This window comes from Coregonus clupeaformis, chromosome 6 (assembly GCF_020615455.1).
Source record: "Coregonus clupeaformis isolate EN_2021a chromosome 6, ASM2061545v1, whole genome shotgun sequence".
In the NCBI taxonomy this organism is placed as follows: Eukaryota; Metazoa; Chordata; class Actinopteri; order Salmoniformes; family Salmonidae; genus Coregonus; species Coregonus clupeaformis.
In genome coordinates this window covers 26,022,398-26,041,225 of record NC_059197.1, presented here as the reverse complement: position 1 = coordinate 26,041,225, position 18,828 = coordinate 26,022,398, and the positions used below count along the sequence as shown (strand labels likewise).

Genomic DNA, 18,828 nt, shown 5'->3' with positions numbered 1-18,828 from the left:
GACTGAATAATGTGTGTTACAGTTGGGAGGAGGGGGAGAAAAACGTTCAAAACAATATGTCCTACTAAAACTGCTTAAAACTAACAAAAATTCTAATAATTCCTGTACTGCCCGTTCCTGTGGTCTGTTGATCCTGTCCAATCCGGTCCCAAACTTGACTCTAGAATTTCACTCCTGTTCCCGCAGGAATCCCTTGGGACCCGCAAGACCCATAGCAGTCCTGTTCCCGTGTCAACCTCAAGCCTCAACCCTAACCATAACTGACAACCGAGGGAAATGTAAATGTAAATGTAAAATAATCTGTGTGTAAAGTAGACAATCCCGCACATGCACAGAAGCTTTGGTTGTTTAGCTATCGGGGTAGGAAGTAAGCACATTATATCAGGATACCATGAAGTCCAATGATGGTACTGTATTTGACAGCATCAACTATTGACATCGACATTTCACAGTAATGGCTGTTACCCACCCAAAGAAATGAAGACCTGTGTTTACCTGCAGTGTGATGCTTTTCTTCCCTATTCCCAAACACACTGGTCCTGAGACAATGTAGATGATCTGAACACAATACATTATCTGTGAGTGGTTTGCTAAAAGTGTGGTGGTAATTGTCTAATGTGTCATATTAGATATTCACAAGCCCAGGTTGCAATGCATTAATTACAGTTGACGCTAAGTAACAGTGAATAGCGCTTTGCGTGCTGAGCCCCCAGTGAAAAATGAGATGACAAAGAAGGTAATTTCCTCTTTCTCTCAAGCTGGTGTGTAATTGTGTGTGGTTTAAATAGAAGGTGAATGGGCAGGGGAGGGTCTACTGTAGCCCTCTCCCTCTATGCTCCATCTGACTTTAACTCAGCCTAATTATACAGATGGATTGAAAAATAAAGTAAGACAGGAAATCACTCCAATTATGCCAAGTTGATTAAAACTTGGAGACCACTCCATGGAACGCTGGGAAGGAACTGGGAGGAGTCCTCTGTTAAAGATAGGAACTGGACCATTACTACACGGCAGACTGCATGATACAAGAAAACAACAACAATGTGGTACTAGTGAGACAGAAGGTTGAGGCTCTCTGTGGCCATGGCCTCAGACCTGAGACAGAGGAGAATCCAGACTGGCGGTGCCAGAAGACATATAACTTTTCTCTCCCAACAGAATCCTTATGGTTCCAATCTCACAGCCCACTAATGAAGATAGATCAATGCTATTCATTTACTGACATTAACACAAGAGGCATGCAAACCCATCTCCTCTATTGTCTCAGTGCCATGGTCTTTTACACACATTTTGACCAAAGGCCGGGATTCAATCCCAAGGCCCCATTACTATTTACCTATATTTAATCAGGGAGTCACCATTGAGACCAGTGTCTCTTTTTCGAGGGAGCCCTGCATATACAATTTCATAAAATACATAAAAAATAGAATACAATATAAAACAAATAAATTACAGCATAACACATATTGCACAGACGCACATAAATATACACAATATACACAAAATACAGTAAACTAAAAGAAAGACATTGTTTATGATAAAAATCCTCTGTCCGCTGCCTGAACTGCCCTAGAGACACTAACGCATCTATTCTAAATGTATTTTGGAGATCATTCCAAACGTGTGGAGCAAGACAACTAAAACGCTGACATCGAACTCTGTAGACACCAAAGGAGTCTCCAGAGTTATTACATTTAACCAACCCTGTGAACGGGTTTGATGACTTGTCATTTTACATCTTAACAGTGAAGTTAGGTAAGTCGGAAGCTTGTGGAGCAGGGCTTTGTAAACAAAAGGAGTGTAACGATGTGATCTACGTGACTTCAAAGAGGTCCAGCCAACCTTTTGGTAAAGAATACAGTGATAAGTAATAAAACTGTCTCCTGTGATAAAACAAAGGGTGCTATGATAAATGGCATCCAGGGGTTTAGGAGTAGAGGCAGCTGCACTTTGATAAATAGTATCATAATAATACCATAATCGAGAACAGGTAGAAAGGTTGACCGCACAATTATAGAGCACTGGACAGCAGACAATGTGCCATTTAGAGGCATTTTTCCAGACGTTCGCAGAGATTGCGTTCAAAGCACATTGCCGGGCAATGTCGGCTGTCCAGTGGGATGCTTTATAATGCGACTTGGATTGAATCTCGGCCTTTGTCGGTACAGGATAGTCATTATAAAGGAGAACAAGAGAATGACAGAGAGAAAGAGAGAGAAATATACACCAAAAGTATGTGGACACCCCTTCAAATGAGTGGATTCGGCTATTTCAGCCGCACGCGTTGCTGACAGGTGTATAACATCGAGAACACAGTAATGCAATCTCCATAGACAACCATTGGCAGTAGAATGGCCTTACTGAAGAGATCAGTGACTTTCAACATGGCACGTCATAGGATGCCACCTTTCCAACAAGTCAGTTCGTCAAATTTCTGCCCTGCTAGAGCTGCCCCGGTCAACTGTAAGTGCTGTTATTGTGAAGTGGAAACCTCTAGGAGCAACAACGGCTTAGCAGCGAAGTGGTAGGCCACACAAGCTCACAGAGCGGGACCGCCGAGTGCTGAAGCGCGTAACGAATCAAAATCTTCTGTCCTCGGTCGCAACACTTACTACCGAGTTCCAAACTGCCTCTGGAAGCAACGTCAGCACAATAACTGTTCGTGGGGAGCTTCATGAAATGGGTTTCCATGGCCAAGCAGCCGCGCACAAGCCTAAGATCACCATGCGCAATGCCAAGCGTCGGCTGGAGTTGTGTAAAGCTCCCCACCATTGGACTCTGGAGCAGTGGAAATGCGTTCTCTGAAGTGATGAATCATGCTGCACCATCTGGCAGTCCGGCGGACGAATCTGGGTTTGGCGGATGCCAGGAGAACGCTACCTGCCCGAATACAGAGTGCCAACTGTAAAGTTTGGTGGAGGAGGAGTAATGGTCTGGTGCTTTTTTTCATTTTTCGGGCTAGGCCCCTTAGAAGGGAAATCTTAACACTACAGCATACAATGACATTCTAGACGATTCTGTGCTTCCAACTTTGTGGCAACAGTTTGGGGAAGTTCCTGTTTCAGCATGACAATGCCCCCATGCACAAAGCGAGGTCCATACAGATATGGTTTGTCGAGAACGATGTGCAAGAACTTGACTGGCCTGCACAGAGCCCTGACCTCAACCCCATCGAAGACCTTTGGGATAAATTGGAACACCGACTGCGAGCCAGGCCTAATCGCCCAACATCAGTGCCCGACCTCACTAATGCTCTTGTGGCTGAATGGAAGCATGTCTCCGCAGCAATGTTCCAACATCTAGTGGAAAGCCTTCCCAGAAGAGTGGAGGCTGTTATAGCAGCAAAAGGGGGACCAACTCCATATTAATGCCCATGATTTTGGAATGAGATGTTTGACGAGCTTTTGGCCATGTAGTATATATATATGTATATATATATATATATATATATATATATATATATATATATAGAGAGAGAGAGAGAGAGAGAGACAGAGAGACAGAGAGACAGAGAGAGAGAGAGAGAGAGAGAGAGAGAGAGAGAGAGAGAGAGAGAGAGAGAGCAGAGAGAGAGAGAGAGAGAGAGAGAGAGAGAGAGAGAGAGAGAGAGAGAGAGAGAGAGAGAGAGAGAGAGAGAGGAGAGAGAGAGAGAGGCACAGAGAGAGAGACAGAGAGAGCGAGAGAGAGAGAGAGAGAGAGAGAGAGAGAGAGAGAGAGAGAGAGAGACAGAGAGAGAGAGACAGAGACAGACAGAGAGAGAGAGACAGAGACAGAGACAGAGACAGAGACAGAGACAGGATAGAGACAGAGACAGAGACAGAGAGAGAGAGAGAGACAGAGACAGAGACAGAGACAGAGACAGAGACAGAGACAGACAGACAGAGAGAGGGGGAGACGCAGCATGAAAAGGGCAAGACATTTGTCACCGTCTTCTGCAGGAGCATGAGAGGACAAAACATATCATTTATCTCCTGTCATTTCAATATTGTATTAACCTTTCTAGTGGAAATCCTGGGCCTCATTAGTGTTTTTTGAGGGAGAGAAAAAAAATAATCGATATAAGAAGCTCTGGACATTGTCTGAAATACAGTCTGTTAGTGCACATCCTTTAGTCATTGATGATAGGGTATTGTACTGCCCTAAGCAATTATCCACATGTTCCGCATTATCTTAGGTTATCATACAGACAGACATCACATGAAAGGATAAATGAGAAAGAGAATAGCATTGCTACTCTGAAGTAGGTCAGAATTATGAATTATGTCCCAACTAGTGAAACAAGGATGTGAAGAAAAAGCAGTGGGGGAAAAGCTGTGAGAAATGTCAGCCATTTTACATATAGAGAAAACAGCTCCAAGACCAAACAAAGCATGCAGTGGCTGTGTCTATTCTCCCTGTCAGTCAGCAACCTGTCACAGAGAGAGAGAGAGAGAGAGAGAGAGAGAGAGAGAGAGAGAGAGAGAGAGAGAGAGAGAGAGAGAGAGAGAAGAGAGACAGAGAGAGAGAGAGAGAGAGAGAGAGAGAGAGAGAGAGAGAGAGAGAGAGACAGAGAGAGAGAGAGAGAGAGAGAGAGAGAGGGAGAGACAGAGAGAGAGAGAGAGAGAGAGAGAGAGAGAGAGAGAGGGAGAGACAGAGAGAGATTTGCACATTGTTACAACACTGTATATAGCCATAATATCATATTTGAAATGTCTCTATTCCTTTCAAACTTTTGTGTGTAATCTTTACTGTACTTTTTAAAAAATGGTTTATTTAACTTTTGTTTATTATCTATTTCATTTGCTTTGGCAATGTAAACGTGTTTCCCATGCCAATAAAGCCCTTTGAATTGGATTTAAATTTAATTGAATTGAGAGAGAGAGAGAGAGAGAGAGTGGGGGAGGGGCTGGCACATTGGAGGTGATATGTGGGGAGGAGTAGAGGCAGGGGAAGAGTAGTAGCCCCCCCCTCTCATCCGTCAGTGCCTGCAGAACACCCTGCCATTCACATCCCCACCGCCTCTCCCAGGTCGTCGGACTGAGAAAACGCTAACTGAGCCTTATTATGTACCCTATTATGTACCCTATTATGAACCCTATTATGTACCCTATTATGTACCCTACTCTGAACCCTATTATGTACCCTATTATGTACCCTATTATGAACCCTATTATGTACCCTATTATGTACCCTATTATGAACCCTATTATGTACCCTACTCTGAACCCTATTATGTACCCTATTATGTACCCTATTATGAACCCTATTATGTACCCTATTATGTACCCTATTATGTACCCTATTATTAGCCAAACTCAGCACTCAGCATCAAGGCCTACCAGGCCTTTGTCTGTCATCGTTGTGCTACATCTCCCTGATTGCTTGTGTCAAGGTCTCGTTGTTACAAAAACAGAGCATTTTCAATGGCTTGATTGTATGTTTGGATTGGACATTCCTAACCCAGAGGAGTCGTACGGGTTCAAGGGTTACTTCAATTCTGGCACTATGACGATACCTACCTACCCCCTGTAGGTAAAGTGATTGAAGTGAAATGATGTACTGACATAACATTTATTTTATGATTCAGGGAGGAACAGTCTCTACTTGCTGATTCATCTCAATTCTAAAATAACTTTTGGAACAGTTTTTTATTTTGTTGGCAAAGCTACGGGGATAGTTAAGAAAAAGTCGAGTCCACAAAAAGATGATATACCGGCTGTCAATCCATTGAAGTTTAGGTCAGTACATCCAGATCTTGGCAGCAGACTGTTGGTGAAGTTAATCTGACTAATCACTTCTTATGACGTCCGGATGGGAAAAGAGAGGCAGTTTATAACATAAAGAATTAATATCATAAGAATATTGATGGAGAGTGTACCAATGACTCACTGGGGCTTTAATAGTAGGACTAAGGGTGACGTCAGCCTACAGATGCAGGGAGACAGCAGGGAGACAGCAGGGAAAGAGCTGAGAGAGAAAGAAGATTCTCTGGGCTGAGGACGAGCCAGGAAGGCTACATAACGCTGGGTTAATTGTGCAGACCCCGTGGGCACTAAATAAGGATGGTTTGAATGACTGGCTAAGTGACAAATGGATGTACAAATTACTGAGATTACTCTGGCCCTCTTCCAGAATCACCCTCTCAGTTACATGAAGGAAATTGGCCACTGACGGCTATCTTTTACAATTACTCAAACTTTACTTTCAGAAGTTACGTTGAAATATTCTTCAGCGTGTAAATTCGTAAAAACATTGATGAGTAAACGGGTGTGTGAAGGCAAACTAATTTTCTATGAGCTCTGACTGATTAGCTTGCGAAGCAGCCATTGAGACTGGGGCGTGCCCTCCAGCTGCATGGTGAATGGTTGTGTATGAATACTGCTAAAAGCTGTCTAAACAGTGAGCACATGTGATGGATCCCTCCCTGGCATGGTGGTGGACGGTGGAGGGGAGACTGGGGGGTGGAGGGGAGACTGGGGGGTGGAGGGGAGACTGGGGGGTGGAGGGGAGACTGGGGGGTGGAGGGGAGACTGGGGGGTGGAGGGGAGACTGGGGGGTGGAGGGAAGACTGGAGGAAGAGTTGTCAGACAGCATACAGCTGTTCAGCTAATTACCTAGCAGGTTGGGAACGAGGTTAATGAAGCAGTTTGGAAACGAAAAACAGAAAGATCTCCTGAATTTACACAAAGGAAATTACTTTCCCATTAGTGGAATTAGTTGGGGAGCGACAAGTCTCTAAGAACTCCTAGTCAAATATTTTGGGGAAATGTGTAAACCAAAAGTTTAACTTTTAAAAGTTTAAAAGGTTGCTAAAAGTACCACAAGAGGAAGATATAATACATAATATATATAATGATATAATGATATAATGATTTATCATTTGATGGGGTGTGTGTATCTTCTTGTATTCTGAGAAGAGTCCATGGTAGAGAGAGTTGGGTCCTGGGCCCAGTTTTTCAAAAGTTATCTACCTGGATTTCGCCTATCAGACAGGATTACATGCATAGAAACAGAAGGAATAGAATGGACAAATCATTGTCTTGACTGGTTCTATTCATTCTATTTCAAGATCAGTCCTGATCCCTCTCCACCAGCAGACAGATAGATAGACCCTATATACTAACTCCGTGGTTAGCAAACATGTCCTCACAATTTAGTTGTAGCTCTGAACAAGCTCATCTGATTCACCTATTATAGGGCTTGATGATTAGTTAACAAGTTGAATCAGGTGAGCTAGCTGTTGAATAGTTAAAATACATGGAATGTCTGGGGGTCCCAGAGGAGAGGTTTGAAAACCCCTTGTACTAATCCAAGCAGGATGTATGACTGCTTTGGCCAGGCCTGACTCATCTTTATAGCCTGCTGCATATTCATGTCCTTATGCAGGTTCTGCTCTGCAGTGTAACCCGGCCCAGCCAGCCTGTACGTGTATATATCTGCCTAATGTCTGTAATCACCTGCATCTCATTGAGAGGTGTGGGGACACCCCTCACTCCTTCCTTCTGCTCATTAGAATGACGGATGGTGGCATAGGGGATGCTCACCCCTGCTCAATTTTTTTTTGCTCATTAGGGAACACCTGGGGGAATGGAGGGGGAGTGGCCGGCTCAGAGCACAGACTAACAGGGAGGAGGAGGAGGAGGAGGAGGAGGAGGAGGAAGAGGGGAAATATACTGGAGACCACCTCAATACTCAACAGATTACACTTGAACCTGACTTTAAAATGTTCATATCGTTGTAAAATAATAAACTTAAAACACAGTAATACTTTTGGGGACATGTTGAATACATATTGGCTAAGAATAATTACATTAAAACCACTGAGCAGCGCACTTAGAATAGACAGCAGACTCGTGCTTTGGATTGATGTCGTGCTGCTTAATTATTTACATGGTTACGTTCATACTATTACTCGTGCACATCTTACCATTGTATTAGAACCTGTACATTTACCTGAGTCAGTCTGTTGGAGATACCTGTAGAATCCACTTCTCTCTCTGATTGGTTTCAGAGGCCTCCTGACCCTCCCCCCAGCTGAGGTGGGCAGTACTGATCATTAGCTTATGAAAACACAACTTCCATTCCAATTCTGCCTAACCCAGAAGGTGGCATGTTAAGGCGGCCCTATCAATTCAGTGAATGGTATTTAAATAACCCCAGACAGAGAAAGCGGTCCTCACATGAGTCCCAACGGTGAGACTATAGCCACAGTGCGAACAGGGAGAAGCTAGGTTTAGGTGTAATAAACTGGAACAAATGCATTTCCTTCTCCAATTAGGCTAAACCACTATCCAGAGTCACACCATGGAGACACTGGCATCTTTAATCGTTCTGGACACTTTGTTCAGCTAAGTCAGCAGCTAAAGCAAGCGATGGGATGATGAGACCAGTCAGCCTCAATGGGAAGGCTACTGTAGGTGGGTACTTAACCTCATAAAAGCACCTTGCCTCCATACGCCTAATTGAAAACAATCTAAGCTTGTCAATAAGCTTCTCTACGGCTCACTATAGGTTTATTACATGTCATGAGAAAAGAGATATCGTGAATAACATAATGGACTCATGGAATTGGAATGTTGTGTTTTATATTTGTATTATTATGTTGTAAGATTATTATCATCACCTTTACATTAGCATATTGTCAGGGTGGTGTTCTGATCCTACAGCATATTGTATGGGTGGTGTTCTGATCCTGCAGCATATTGTCTGGGTGGTGTTCTGATCCTACAGCATATTGTCTGGGTGGTGTTCTGATCCTGCAGTATATTGTCAGGGTGGTGTTCTGATCCTGCAGTATATTGTCTGGGTGGTGTTCTGATCCTACAGTATACTGTCTGGGTGGTGTTCTGATCCTGCAGTATATTGTCTGGGTGGTGTTCTGATCCTACAGCATATTGTCAGGGTGGTGTTCTGATCCTACAGTATATTGTCTGGGTGGTGTTCTGATCCTACAGCATATTGTCTGGGTGGTGTTCTGATCCTGCAGTATATTGTCTGGGTGGTGTTCTGATCCTACAGTATATTGTCTGGGTGGTGTTCTGATCCTGCAGTATATTGTCTGGGTGGTGTTCTGATCCTGCAGTATATTGTCTGGGTGGTGTTCTGATCCTGCAGTATATTGTCTGGGTGGTGTTCTGATCCTACAGCATATTGTCTGGGTAGTGTCCTGATCCTGCAGTATGTTGTCTGGGTGGTGTTCTGATCCTACAGCATATTGTCTGGGTGGTGTTCTGATCCTGCAGTATATTGTCTGGGTGGTGTTCTAATCCTGCAGTATATTGTCTGGGTGGTGTTCTGATTCTACAGCATAATGTCTGGGTGGTGTTCTGATCCTGCAGTATATTGTCTGGGTGGTGTTCTGATCCTGCAGTATATTGTCTGGGTGGTGTTTTGATCCTACAGTATATTGTCTGGGTGGTGTTCTGATCCTACAGCATATTGTCTGGGTGGTGTTCTGATCCTGCAGTATATCGTCTGGGTGGTGTTCTGATCCTACAGTATATTGTCTGGGTGGTGTTCTGATCCTGCAGTATATTGTCTGGGTGGTATTCTGATCCTAAGTATATTGTCTGGGTGGTGTTCTGAACCTGCAGTATATTGTCTGGGGGGTGTTCTGATCCTGCAGTATATTGTCTGGGTGGTGTTCTGATCCTGCAGTATATTGTCTGGGTGGTGTTCTGATCCTGTAGTATATTGTCTGGGTGGTGTTCTGATCCTGTAGTATATTGTCTGGGTGGTGTTCTGATCCTGCAGTATATTGTCTGGGTGGTGTTCTGATCCTGCAGTATATTGTCTGGGTAGTGTTCTGATCCTGCAGTATATTGTCTGGGTGGTGTTCTGATCCTGTTGTATATTGTGGGTCTGGGTGGTGTTCTGATCCTGTTGTATATTGTGGGTCTGGGTGGTGTTCTGATCCTACAGTATATTGTGGGTCTCGGTGGTGTTCTGATCCTACAGTATATTGTGGGTCTGGGTGGTGTTCTGATCCTACAGTATATTGTGGATCTGGGTGGTGTTCTGATCCTACAGTATATTGTGGGTCTGGGTGGTGTTCTGATCCTACAGTATATTGTGGGTCTGGGTGGTGTTCTTATGCTACAGTATATTGTCTGGGTGGTGTTCTGATCCTACAGTATATTATGGGTCTGGGTGGTGTTCTGATCCTACAGTATATTGTGGGTCTGGGTGGTGTTCTGATCCTACAGTATATTATTGGTCTGGGTGGTGTTCTGATCCTGCAGTATCTTGTAGCCTTTGAGGCAAGTAAGACTAATGGATTTCAATTGACATTGAGCTTTATATTGGCATTGCTTTCTCATTATACCTAGGATGAAAATGTCAATAAAAGTACTGTCATCTGTCAGAATATTATTTTCCTATTACTTTGATGAATAGTATTGTATGCCCATATCTCATGTTTATTGTGCTTTACCTGGTCTATACTGTACACGTATTGTAATACTCCTGTGTACTGGAACATTCCATGTGGGGAAAGAGATGGAATGTTCTGTTTAGTGGGTGTCTTTAGTTTTAGTCAGAAATCAGTATTCATGAATAATAATCCTAAGAATATGTTGGTGTTGGCTGCCTCCTGTTGAGTTATAGCAGCTGCATCCCAAAGATAACCACATAACAATCAAATGAATTAACAACTTACAGCAACAATAAGAGACTCACTGTTATTGGTATTTAAGGATATTTTTGATAAATATTGTGTGAAAAAATGACATTTTAGGATTAGTGAATCCTTAGTATGTAATTGTAGGGCTAACCATAGTGTAATAGCCTTTTTAATGAGACACAACAACACTCATGTCCCTTAGAGAGCAGCACAGCCTGCTCACTACCCTTCAACTAAACTGCATCCAAACAGCTAAATGAACAGCACAAAAGTTGCCTTCAAATGATGCCACTCAATATGGTTTGGCCTGTACCGCAACTAAGAGCCTTTGTGTTAGCAGTAGCAGACCCAGGAGTCACACACATTTCAAATACCAACCGAAAGGCCTGAGCTCTGATCTTCAAATGTAGCGAGGAGAGCTTCAGCGAGAGAGAGAGAGGCCCCAGGGGACACCCCAGGGGACATGCAGTCCCTAGGGCCATGTCCTTCTGATATCTGGAGAAAAAAAAGGCGGGAGCGCTAGCAGTTTGAACATTTTTTATTCATAAAGTTATTTTGCTTTTTTTGCTTTACGAAACAAATGTTTGCAGATGAATAAACAACAGAACCCTCTCTCCTCCAGAGAAGGGATCCACCGACCAATCCCTTCTCTGGAAAAGAGACTCTCCTTGTCCAATCACGGCCTCTCCAGATTCACAAGGTGTTGCCCATTTTCTATATGTTACATTCTTTTAAGTGCATTAGTAGACAATGTAACCGTTTGAATGAATGTGCAATGGCTGGAACTACGGTCAATTCAAAAACACATTTACATTGCTGCTATGACCCACAATAACTGTGTCTGTGTTGGGGGTCGTCACATGAGCTAGCATCAGAATCTGAAATGAGCCAATCATGACACAGGAAGTCTCCTTTCAATCCACGCCCCATCGTAAACAGCTTATCACCTTTACCTACATCATCATCATCATCAGGATTAACAAGACTCTTTTTGTCATACCTGTATTCCTCCAATAAGACAAAAAGGTTAATAGATAAAATGGTTTAAAATAAAGTTTAGTGATTGTGCTTTTAAAACCAAAGTAAAACAAATAACAAACATTGACAACGACCCAAAAATATAACAGTGCATTACAAAAAGAAAAAGAACAGTGGCACTTTCTTGGGGCGGCTAAATAATATAGCAATTTACAACATGGATGGAAAACAATAAAATAATTATATTTACTGGCATGATAAAATTATAATTCGCGAAATAAAACAAGGAAGACAAATTTGAAGTACGCTATACAAAAGGACATTATGTGTACAGGTATATTTACAAGACAGTCCACCCCTCTGCTTGTAACTCATGGCATTACAGTAACACCTGGCTGTAAGGGCAGAGGCAAGCCAAGTGGATTGTGTCAATACCTGGAGTCCACTGCACTCCCTATCACCTTAATAAAACATTACATACTACTGGGTATTTTGCTTGACTTTTTTTTTCATTAAAATGGACATAGAAAATGATAAATTAGAAAAACAATTGGTTTGTTTTCCAGATGTATAGAAACACAATTGATGTACAGTATTTGTCAGCAAACATGATGGTGAGATACTGAGATATTTCAAATGGGCAGGGGAACGGTCACGGCATTCCTCCTCTCGGGAAACTTCATTCTGGACAGTACTTCCTGTTCATCCCGTCTAGTACTTCAGCTCTCCACCATCTGGGGAACAGGACAACACAACAGACATTTCAGTAAGCATACAAATATATACACAGCATGTAATCTAAGCCAGTGGTCAGTAATCCACCAATACTAAATCTGCAGTAACACTATGAGTTAGCCAGTCGACATGTGCTGTACCTCTAAGTCATCGTCTCCTGGCTGGAAGGCCCCCATGGTGTTGAGGCCCATGTCGTTGGGGTTCCTGCGGGCCCCTGGCCCCCCCTCTCCTCTCCGCCGGCCCCCTGAGCCCCGGGAGGACATGGAGCTGGAGGAGCTGGGGTCCCTGTCTCGGGGACTGTGGACCGTGGGGAAGGAGGGGCGGCTGTAGGGCAGGATGTCCTCTGGTCCTGGGACAAAACAGGAGAGAGGACACACTGAGAACTCATGTCCTTCAACACAGTACATACAGCTATTCACAATCTAAAGTGGCACTGTCAGTGGCATGTCTACAGGGCAGAAATAACAATATTCTGCTAAGTTAAATGCCACTAGTTCCATGTACCTAGGTGTTCTCTGTCCCTGGGTGTTCCATGTCCCTAGGTGTTCTCTGTACCTGGGTGTTCCATGTCCCTAGGTGTTCTCTGTACCTGGGTGTTCCATGTACCTAAGTGTTCTCTGTACCTGGGTGTTCCATGTCCCTAGGTGTTCTCTGTACCTGGGTGTTCCATGTCCCTAGGTGTTCTCTGTACCTGGGTGTTCCATGTCCCTAGGTGTTCTCTGTACCTGGGTGTTCCATGTCCCTAGGTGTTCTCTGTACCTGGGTGTTCCATGTCCCTAGGTGTTCTCTGTACCTGGGTGTTGGCGTGCCTTGGTGCTGCTCCCCTCCTGTTTATTCCCTTTCCCTGTGCGGGGGATCTTCTGTCTGTCCTGGGTCTCCCGGCGCTCCGAGGAGCTGGTACGGGGGTCCGATCCCTCCCGTGGCCGGTACCCTCCTCCTGAGCCCCCTCTCCTGTCCCTGCCCTCGCCTGCCTTGGGGGACATAATCCCCCGGGCCTCCAGGGCTGTCTTGGAGGGGTGTGTGGGGGACTTGAGCCCCGCTGGAGGGGGGATGGGGGGAGGGGGCAGATCTGGAAGATAAACACAGGAAGAGGAGGACATTAGTTACTCAGTTCAAAACTCATGTTAGGGTGTGTGATGTAAGTGACATGAGTCAATGTGCTCTGGATTACAGCATAACCATTAGAGCCTAGCCATTAGAGCCATTACAGCCTAGCCACCAGCTAATATACTGTACATGAACTATCACTCGGTTGTCTTGCACGTGCAAGGTGAGACACAAACACAGATGTACTGTGTTCACACAGCCTGGCTGAGCGGAAGCACTCTGGACTTTACTGTCTACGCACAGCCTGGCCGAGCGGAAATACTCTGGACTGAGACGACAGAGAGGGGAGATAGTGGGGAGGTAAGGGGGAATGGCAGGAAGAGAGGGATAAATGGAATATGGAGGGAGGGAGAGAGGAGTGAAGGGAAAGAGGTGAGAGAGAGGAAAGGAAGGGGAGATAGAGGAGAAGTAGAGGTGTGAGATAAAGCGGAAAGAGGAGAGAGAGTTAGGGGACGAAGTGAGAGAGGGGAGGAGAGAGAGAGATGGAGGAGAGAGAGATGGAGGAGAGAGAGGGGAGGAGAGAGAGAGATGGAGGAGAGATAGAAAGATGGAGGAGAGAAAGAGATGGAGGAGAGAGAGAGAGATGGAGGAGAGAGCGAGATGGAGGAGAGAAAGAGATGGAGGAGAGAAAGAGATGGAGGAGAGAAAGAGATGGAGGAGAGAGAGATGGAGGAGAGAAAGAGATGAAGGAGAGAGAGAGAGATGGAGGAGAGAGAGAGATGTAGGAGAGAAAGAGATGGAGGAGAGAGAGAGAGATGGAGGAGAGAGAGAGATGGAGGAGAGAGACAGAGATGATGAGAGAGAGAGATGGAGGAGAGAGAGATGGGTGAGAGAGAGATGGAGGAGATAGAGATGGAGGAGAGAAAGAGAGATGGAGGAGAGAGAGAGATGGAGGAGAGAGATGGAGGAGAGAGATATGGAGGAGAGAGAGAGATGGAGGAGAGAGAGATGGAGGAGAGAGAGAGAGATGGAGGAGGGAGAGAGATATGGAGGAGAGAGAGATGGAGGAGAGAGAGAGAGATGGAGGAGAGAGAGATGGAGGAGAGAGAGAGTTGGAGGAGAGAAAGATGGAGTAGAGAGAGATGGAGGAGAGAGAGAGATGGAGGAGAGAGAGATGGAGGAGCGAGAGAGAGATGGAGGAGAGAGAGAGAGATGGAGGAGAGAAAGCGATGGAGGAGAGGTAGAGATGGAGGAGAGAGAGAGATGGAGGAGAGAGAGAGAGATGGTGGAGAGAGAGAGAGATGGAGGAGATAGAGATGGAGGAGAGAGAGAGAGATGGAGGAGAGAGAGAGATGGAGGAGAGAGAGAGAGAGAGAGAGAGAGATGGAGGAGAGAGAGAGAGATGGAGGAGAGAGAGGGTTGGCAGAGGGGAGCGTGACGGTCAACAGCTGGCTCTCTGACCCGCTCCACTTCCCCTGTCGATGAATCAATGATGTCTGTCCTTGAGCCATTATTCATATGAGCCTGACTGGTGGGCTGCCTGAGCGCTCACACCTCTAGACACACACACACACACACACACACACACACACACACACACACACACACACACACACACACACACACACACACACACACACACACACACACACGTCCAAACAAAACACGCTGCCTGAGAAAAGCCTTGTCTGCTCTGCTCGCGATCGATGGCTTTTCATCTTTTAATCAGCCTCCCAGTTGAGTGATGGCTCAGCTCTGTCGGCCGGCCCGGCTGTAATCCACACAGGATAATAAAGTTAATAAACATAGCAACCAGCCATTGCCGCCGCTCACATCCAGCATCTCAACGCCGCTCACATCCATCATCCCAACGCTGGTCACATCCAGCATCCCAACGCCGCTCACACCCAGCATCCCAACGCCGCTCACACCCAGCATCCCAACGCCGCTCACATCCAGCATCCCAACACCGCTCACATCCAGCATCCCAACGCCGCTCACATCCAGCATCCCAACGCCGCTCACATCCAGCATCCCAACGCCGGTCACACCCAGCATCCCAACGCCAGTCACACCCAGCATCCCAACGCCGGTCACACCCAGCATCCCAACGCCAGTCACACCCAGCATCCCAATGTCCACCATGTTTAACACCACTGTTCCACTGTGTATACTGTGAGCTGAATCACACACTGTTGGAACATTTTACACACTCGGGGGCTAAAGGAGTTGCCAGTGCATTTTTTGCTGTGGCGCTTTGGTCGAATCAGGAAGGTCTAATATACACACAACACACACACCTCCTGAATACACAATGGGTCAGTCGATATCATACGGCGGAAAAGCGTCTGCAGTTTTTTTTATATCTCCCCTGCCTCCTACCTCAATCAGGATCCGATCAATGCCACTGTCTGTGAGATATAGCCCACTACATGAGGAGGAGGAGAGGACAACCAGGCAGATTTATGGACTCATGGAGGTGAGGACAGAGGCCAGGTTTCAAGAGCAGGGCCCGTATCCACAAAGCGTCTCAGAAAAGGTCCTAGGAATCCTGTTAAAACCTCTTTTAAGACTTAAAAATCTCTCAGCTCAGAGTAGGTTTTAGGACGACGTTAAGACACTGCTCACACAAACTCTGAACCAGGAGTAAAATCAACTCATAAAAGTTTATCTCAGCTGGTGGTCATGATCGACGTACCGCAAAGGAAAGATAGTGATGATGCTCATTGACCAACTTGCAAATGATGGGGAATAACCAATCACGATGAGGCATGGGCAGCTGTGAACGCTATAGCACGCGTGAGAAAACCACGGTGAATGTGACTGTACAATGTCAAATGTTGCAATGGTAAAAAAGTCTGATATAATTTTCGCCTGACCCGATCACTTTGCCTAATTCTTGATTAATATGTTGGCATGCATGACCTTTTCAAACCAATCTGATAGGCATATTGCAATGAATCATACAGTACGATGGTTGTTAAAAGCAGATTTTTTTATAATATTACCGTTATATCATCACACTCGCCACTCCCATTCAACAACTTTAATTCGCTTTGGCACAATATGCTTCAAATCACTTGCAGATAATGTTGCATAATGTTTGAAAAGGTCTATAATTTTTACTGACACAATCAAAGTTAAAGGGATTCTCTGGTACTTTTGTATACTTTTTAGCCAGTAGTTCTGAAAGTAGAATTCACGAGCCAAAAGCGGTCCCCAAAAATTGCGTACCACGTCACATATGTGCAGATATGTGCACCACATCATTGCTCTCTCTCTCACTATGCTGTGGGTGCATGCTGTGCATCTTTCTAACTGTCACTCATATGGCGAGGGGATGAAGCTCATTGGTTGAACTTGAATTGCTAGGGGGCTGTGCCGCGTGGAGGAAAATGTAGGGAAAATGGCACAGCACAGCTTCCAGGAAAACATTTGCTTTCAAACTAGGGATTTTGTGGCTAACTGAGGTAAGACAGCTATTCTGCTCATAGATTATGCATGTATAAACTAAACATTGACACATCCAGCCCAAAGCGGGAGGTTTGTCGCCAAAGTTCCGGAGCATGTCTTTAACATAGGCCATAGATGCTTTGAACTGCCCAACTTATAGGCATGACCAATTTAGGCATATTTTTTTAACATTGTGATATTGCACTCCAAAGGGATAACTTGAAATAACAAATACCCCCCTTTTTCTCCCCAATTTCGTCATATCCAATTACGATCTTGTCTCATCGCTGGAACTCCCCAACGGGCTCGGGAGAGGTGAAGGTCGAGTCATGCGTCCTCCGAAACATGCCCCGCCTAACTGCGCTCCTTAACACCCGCCTGCTTAATCCAACCAACGTGTCGGAGGAAACCCCATTCAACTGACGACCGAGGTCAACCTGCAGGCGCCCGGCCACAAGGAGTTGCTAGTGCGCGATGAGACAAGTAAAGCGGGAGGTTTGTCGCCAAAGTTCCGGCCAAACCCTCCCCTAACCCGGACGACGCTGGGCCAATTGTGCGCTGCCCTGTGGGACTCCCGGTCACGGTCGGTTGTGACACAGCCTGGGATGGAACCCGCGTCTGTAGTGACGCCTCAAGCACTGCGATGCAGTGCCTTAGACCGCTGCGCAACTCGGGAGGCCCTAGCTTAGTGTAATTAGGCATATCCTATGAATTAGGGCTCCTTAAATCATTGTCAAAAGTGCAAGAGATGCTGTTGCATGTAGGTCTAGACTATTTATGGGTCATATAGAAATATCAAAACATTCTTTCAACGACTCTAAAGCAATTTGCTTGCTCTAGTGCAGGGACCACTGACTCGCTGCCCTTTTCTAATATCAAGACACCTGCTGGTAACTCTTTAACTGGTTAGGACAGCTGAGGTCTCCTAAATATCTATCGACTAGGTGGGACTCTTATGACTAAAGAGGCTTCATGCATAGCTTTTATTTTGACCCATCAGAGTAGGAGTAAAACGTCTCTGTTCTCAGCACTTACAACCAACTTTCTACTCTGAGACGCTTTGTGGATACGGCCCCTGGGCATTAAAGAAGGCCTCAACGATGGCTCAGTTGGTTGGACACCACCAGGTTTGTAGGTTTGATTCCCACATTGGACACCTGTACTGAATGTATGGATAAATGTGTTTGCTAATTGAAGATACTAGCAAAGAGGGAATGGAAAGGGTTAACTTGAGTGTGGAGGTTAAAACAGGCATTAGACACGCATGTGAACCACATGGGAAATAACTTCAAACCATCTCACCATCCACTGAGCAAACAGGACAGAAATGAGCAGGTCAAAGAGGGGAAAGGGGGATGGAGAGTGTTAACCGCTGCTATTTCTGGGTATTTATGGCTGTCCTGTCCTGTCCTGGGTGGATTGCTGCTCTCGCTCTGACCTCCAATGGACTGGACAGCAGGGGGGGACAGCTATCAGGGAGGGACAGCTATCAGGCGGGGACAGCTAGCAGGGGGGCCCATCATCATACTACTATGGAAATAAATACATGAAGAAATAAACAAACTGGGTGTGAAATTGCCATGTGGGGGGTACACTACAGTATACAGTGCATTCGGAAAGTATTCAGACCCCTTGACTTTTTCCACATTTTGTTACGTTACAGCCTTATTCTAAAATGGATTGAATAGTTTTTTCCCCTCATCAATCTACACACAATACCCCATAATGACAAAGCAAAAACAGCTTAAAAGAAAACGTAAATATAACATTTACATAAGTATTCAGACCCTTTACTCAGTACTTTGTTGAAGCACCTTTGGCAGCAATTACAGCCTCGAGTCTTCTTGGGTATGACGCTACAAGCTTGGCACACCTGTATTTGGGGAGTTTCTCCCATTGTTCTCTGCAGATCCTCTCAAGCTCTGTCAGGTTGGATGGGGAGCGTTGCTACACAGATATTTTCAGGTCTCTCCAGAGATGTTCGATCGGATTCAAGTCCAGGCTCTGGCTGGGCT

At 45.2% G+C, this 18,828-nt stretch overlaps 1 protein-coding gene across 1 annotated transcript in view; it reads right to left on the bottom strand.

The window, feature by feature from the left end:
• Positions 1–11,123: 11,123 nt before the first annotated feature.
• Positions 11,124–18,828, bottom strand: part of LOC123491064 (roundabout homolog 1-like) — a 112,502-nt gene continuing 104,797 nt past the window's right edge. Inside the window, 3 exon segments of the mRNA XM_045220944.1 lie at positions 11,124–12,312; positions 12,454–12,662; positions 13,107–13,382. Coding sequence (XP_045076879.1) covers positions 12,298–12,312; positions 12,454–12,662; positions 13,107–13,382 — 500 coding nt within the window. The 3' untranslated portion in view covers positions 11,124–12,297.